At 30.3% G+C, this 2,907-nt stretch overlaps 1 protein-coding gene across 1 annotated transcript in view; it reads left to right on the forward strand.

The window, feature by feature from the left end:
• The first annotated feature begins 1,225 nt into the window (after positions 1-1,225).
• LOC106465229 (lysosome-associated membrane glycoprotein 5-like) overlaps positions 1,226-2,907 on the forward strand; it is a 23,755-nt gene continuing 22,073 nt past the window's right edge. Inside the window, exon 1 of the mRNA XM_013925437.2 lies at positions 1,226-1,346. Within this exon, the coding sequence (XP_013780891.1) occupies positions 1,319-1,346 (28 nt within the window). The 5' untranslated portion in view covers positions 1,226-1,318. The remainder of the gene's footprint in view (positions 1,347-2,907) is intronic.

A 2,907-nucleotide genomic window follows, 5' to 3' on the forward strand; every position in this document is an offset into this window, starting at 1 on the left:
GAAGAACATACATATGTGTCATATAGACCTAACAAGGTAAGCATGTTATTGAGTCTGTTTACATTGCATTAATCTGTGATGTATTATCTTAGAAGAAACGTTATTCCATTCTGATGAGGCTGCTTTGTTGCTGCTCGTCTTTTATTACATCACACTGTGACACTGATGGAAGCTAGTCATTAAACTTGAGATGATACAATCTTTGCCTTCAAGAGAGTCCTTTGAGAACAACTTTCCATCTTGTTTGTTGTAGTTGCATATCAGTACATGTGTTTATTATTTGTTGTAAATTTATTTATTTTGAAAAAGTTCAGTGCGGTGGTTGGGTGATAAACAAAAGCCACTGCAGCAGTAAACTGTTGAAAAACATGTAACATTCAATTGTAGCTTAGCAATTATTATCCATAAATGAACATGAAAAACTTAAGAAACAAGATTAGTTAAAATTGTTAATTTAAAAAGGGGAATAGGGACCGCCAAAAAAGTATAAAAACAAGTTGAATCAAAATGAAAGAATTATATTTTCAAGGCTACAACTAAGGACTGTACAAAAAAGTAAACAAACAAGGCTGCAAATAATGTCTGCATTATTTTCTCAACCTACAAACTCCTATCGTGACTCCATGTCTACAATAATTATCAATTTTAGTGCAGTCAAAATAGGGAAGAATGCTTATCAAGTATAAAGTTTAAACGTGAAGAGTTAATAAGAGAGACACATAAAACAAAATTAAATATTATTCAATACCTTAAAGTTGAGCTATTTTAAAGATTTAAGAACTTTGTACAACCTTATTCTGATTAAAATAAACAATATTTTGATACTCATATTAATTATTTAAACTTTAATATAAGGTTTTGAACAAAACTGGGGCAGGGCAAGGCTAGTGGTTAGCGTGCTAGACTGTGAATTCGAGGCTCCAAGGTTTGCACTCCGTTGCCACAAAATCGTCTTCTCCACTTTGTCTATTAGCTCAAAATGAGTGAACGCTGATGTCGCTTTGCGCAAATATCCAAAACAATAAATCAACATGAATAAAACAATAAATGCTGTGTGGATCCGGAAATATAAACGTTTTAATAGTGTATTTTTAATGTAAAATTTACTTTTTGTATTAACTAAATAGAAATATTATAACATTCCCTGTGCGTTCTACAAACTATATTTGACGCCTATAGTCTGCTACCAAGACTATAGCTGTGCTCTTGTTTCGAGAGTGGAACGTTTAGTAGATGCACTTTCCACCCACGAGAGAGTATCGAACGAACTCTGGTGTTGCTCCCGTATGTTGCAGGAAAACTGTCATCTTACGCCAATATGTTGAGTTTGTCGTTGTTTTTTCAAGGTAAGACAAGTACATTACAGTAAATCTTTTTCCAGTTGTAAACTTGACTATAGTCGTATACTAAAAGGTTAACTAATAATAATAAATGAAATGAGCTTTCCGTTTTCTCCTTTTTTTAAAAGATACGCATCACACTGACTTGGATGATTACACGCTGTTTCTCTTTCAGTCCTTATATCGATCGCATGAGCACTGATACAAATAACAGTAGGAGAAATATGGAATGTTTTATACGTTATTGCCTAGTTTGAGGAATTTAACGGAAGTTAGTTTTTGTGTTGATTTTCACGACCATTTTTTTGCTCTATCGTATTTGTTCTATTGAAGCTTTAGAGTTTAGTTTGAAAGCTGGCGAAAGCCTCGAAATTATATATCAAAGATCTCTTGTTTCAAAATAACATATGGGCATTTTCCCAATCAGTACATGTAACAACGTTGTTTCGTTTAGAGAAAGGTCTTTCTAGTTGTTGTGTATTTTACCAGTGTGTTAGCTTTAACAAATTGCTTATGCATTTTAAGTTGTTATACGTGTAACATCTAAGTAAATTCATCGAGTAACCTTTAAACTAAAAATAAATATTTTCATTACATCAGTATATATAGAGATAGTCAAACAAGTAGTGATTATGATAATTCGTTCAGTTAATTTCATGTTGGCTGTTTACCATACTTTTACACATTCAATAACTATAAAAAAAAAGTGATGTCCGTAAATCGTCACTGTTGACTAAATATTTCCACTGCTAAACATTTTAGACATAAACAAGAAATTAATGAGATTTAAAATCAACATATCAATGGAAAACTTATCCCAGAAAAAATTATTTTATTGAATATAGTGACCAGAAAAATGAATGTAAAATAAACTGTTGACTAAATATTTCCACTGCTAAACATTTTAGACATAAACAAGAAATTAATGAGATTTAAAATCAACATATCAATGGAAAACTTATCCCAGAAAAAATTATTTTATTGAATATAGTGACCAGAAAAATGAATGTAAAATAAAGTGTATATCATATTTTGGGGTAGCCAAAAATGATAAAAGTTGAAATAAACTTGGTAGTAGTTTTATTTGTTAGTACGTACGTTAATTGTTTGTTGTAGAAATTCATTCTTTTAGTTCAAAATAATATATTAGTAACCAGTGTCAAGGTGTATATATATATTTAAAAACAACAAAATCTAAACACTGAGATCTAAAGTGGGGGTATTTCGGGAGTAGCCAAAAATGATAAAAGTTGAAATAAACTTGGTAGTAGTTTTATTTGTTAGTACGTACGTTAATTGTTTGTTGTAGAGATTCATTCTTTTAGTTCAAGATAATATATTAGTAACCAGTGTCAAGGTGTATATATATATTTAAAAACAACAAAATCTAAACACTGAGATCTAAAGTAGATTTAGTTCGGGAGTAGCCAAAAATGATAAAAGTTGAAATAAACTTGGTAGTAGTTTTATTTGTTAGTACGTACGTTAATTGTTTGTTGTAGAGATTCATTCTTTTAGTTCAAGATAATATATTAGTAACCAGTGTCAAGGTGTATATATATATTTA

This window comes from Limulus polyphemus, unplaced genomic scaffold (assembly GCF_000517525.1).
Source record: "Limulus polyphemus unplaced genomic scaffold, Limulus_polyphemus-2.1.2 Scaffold66, whole genome shotgun sequence".
NCBI classification, from domain to species: Eukaryota; Metazoa; Arthropoda; class Merostomata; order Xiphosura; family Limulidae; genus Limulus; species Limulus polyphemus.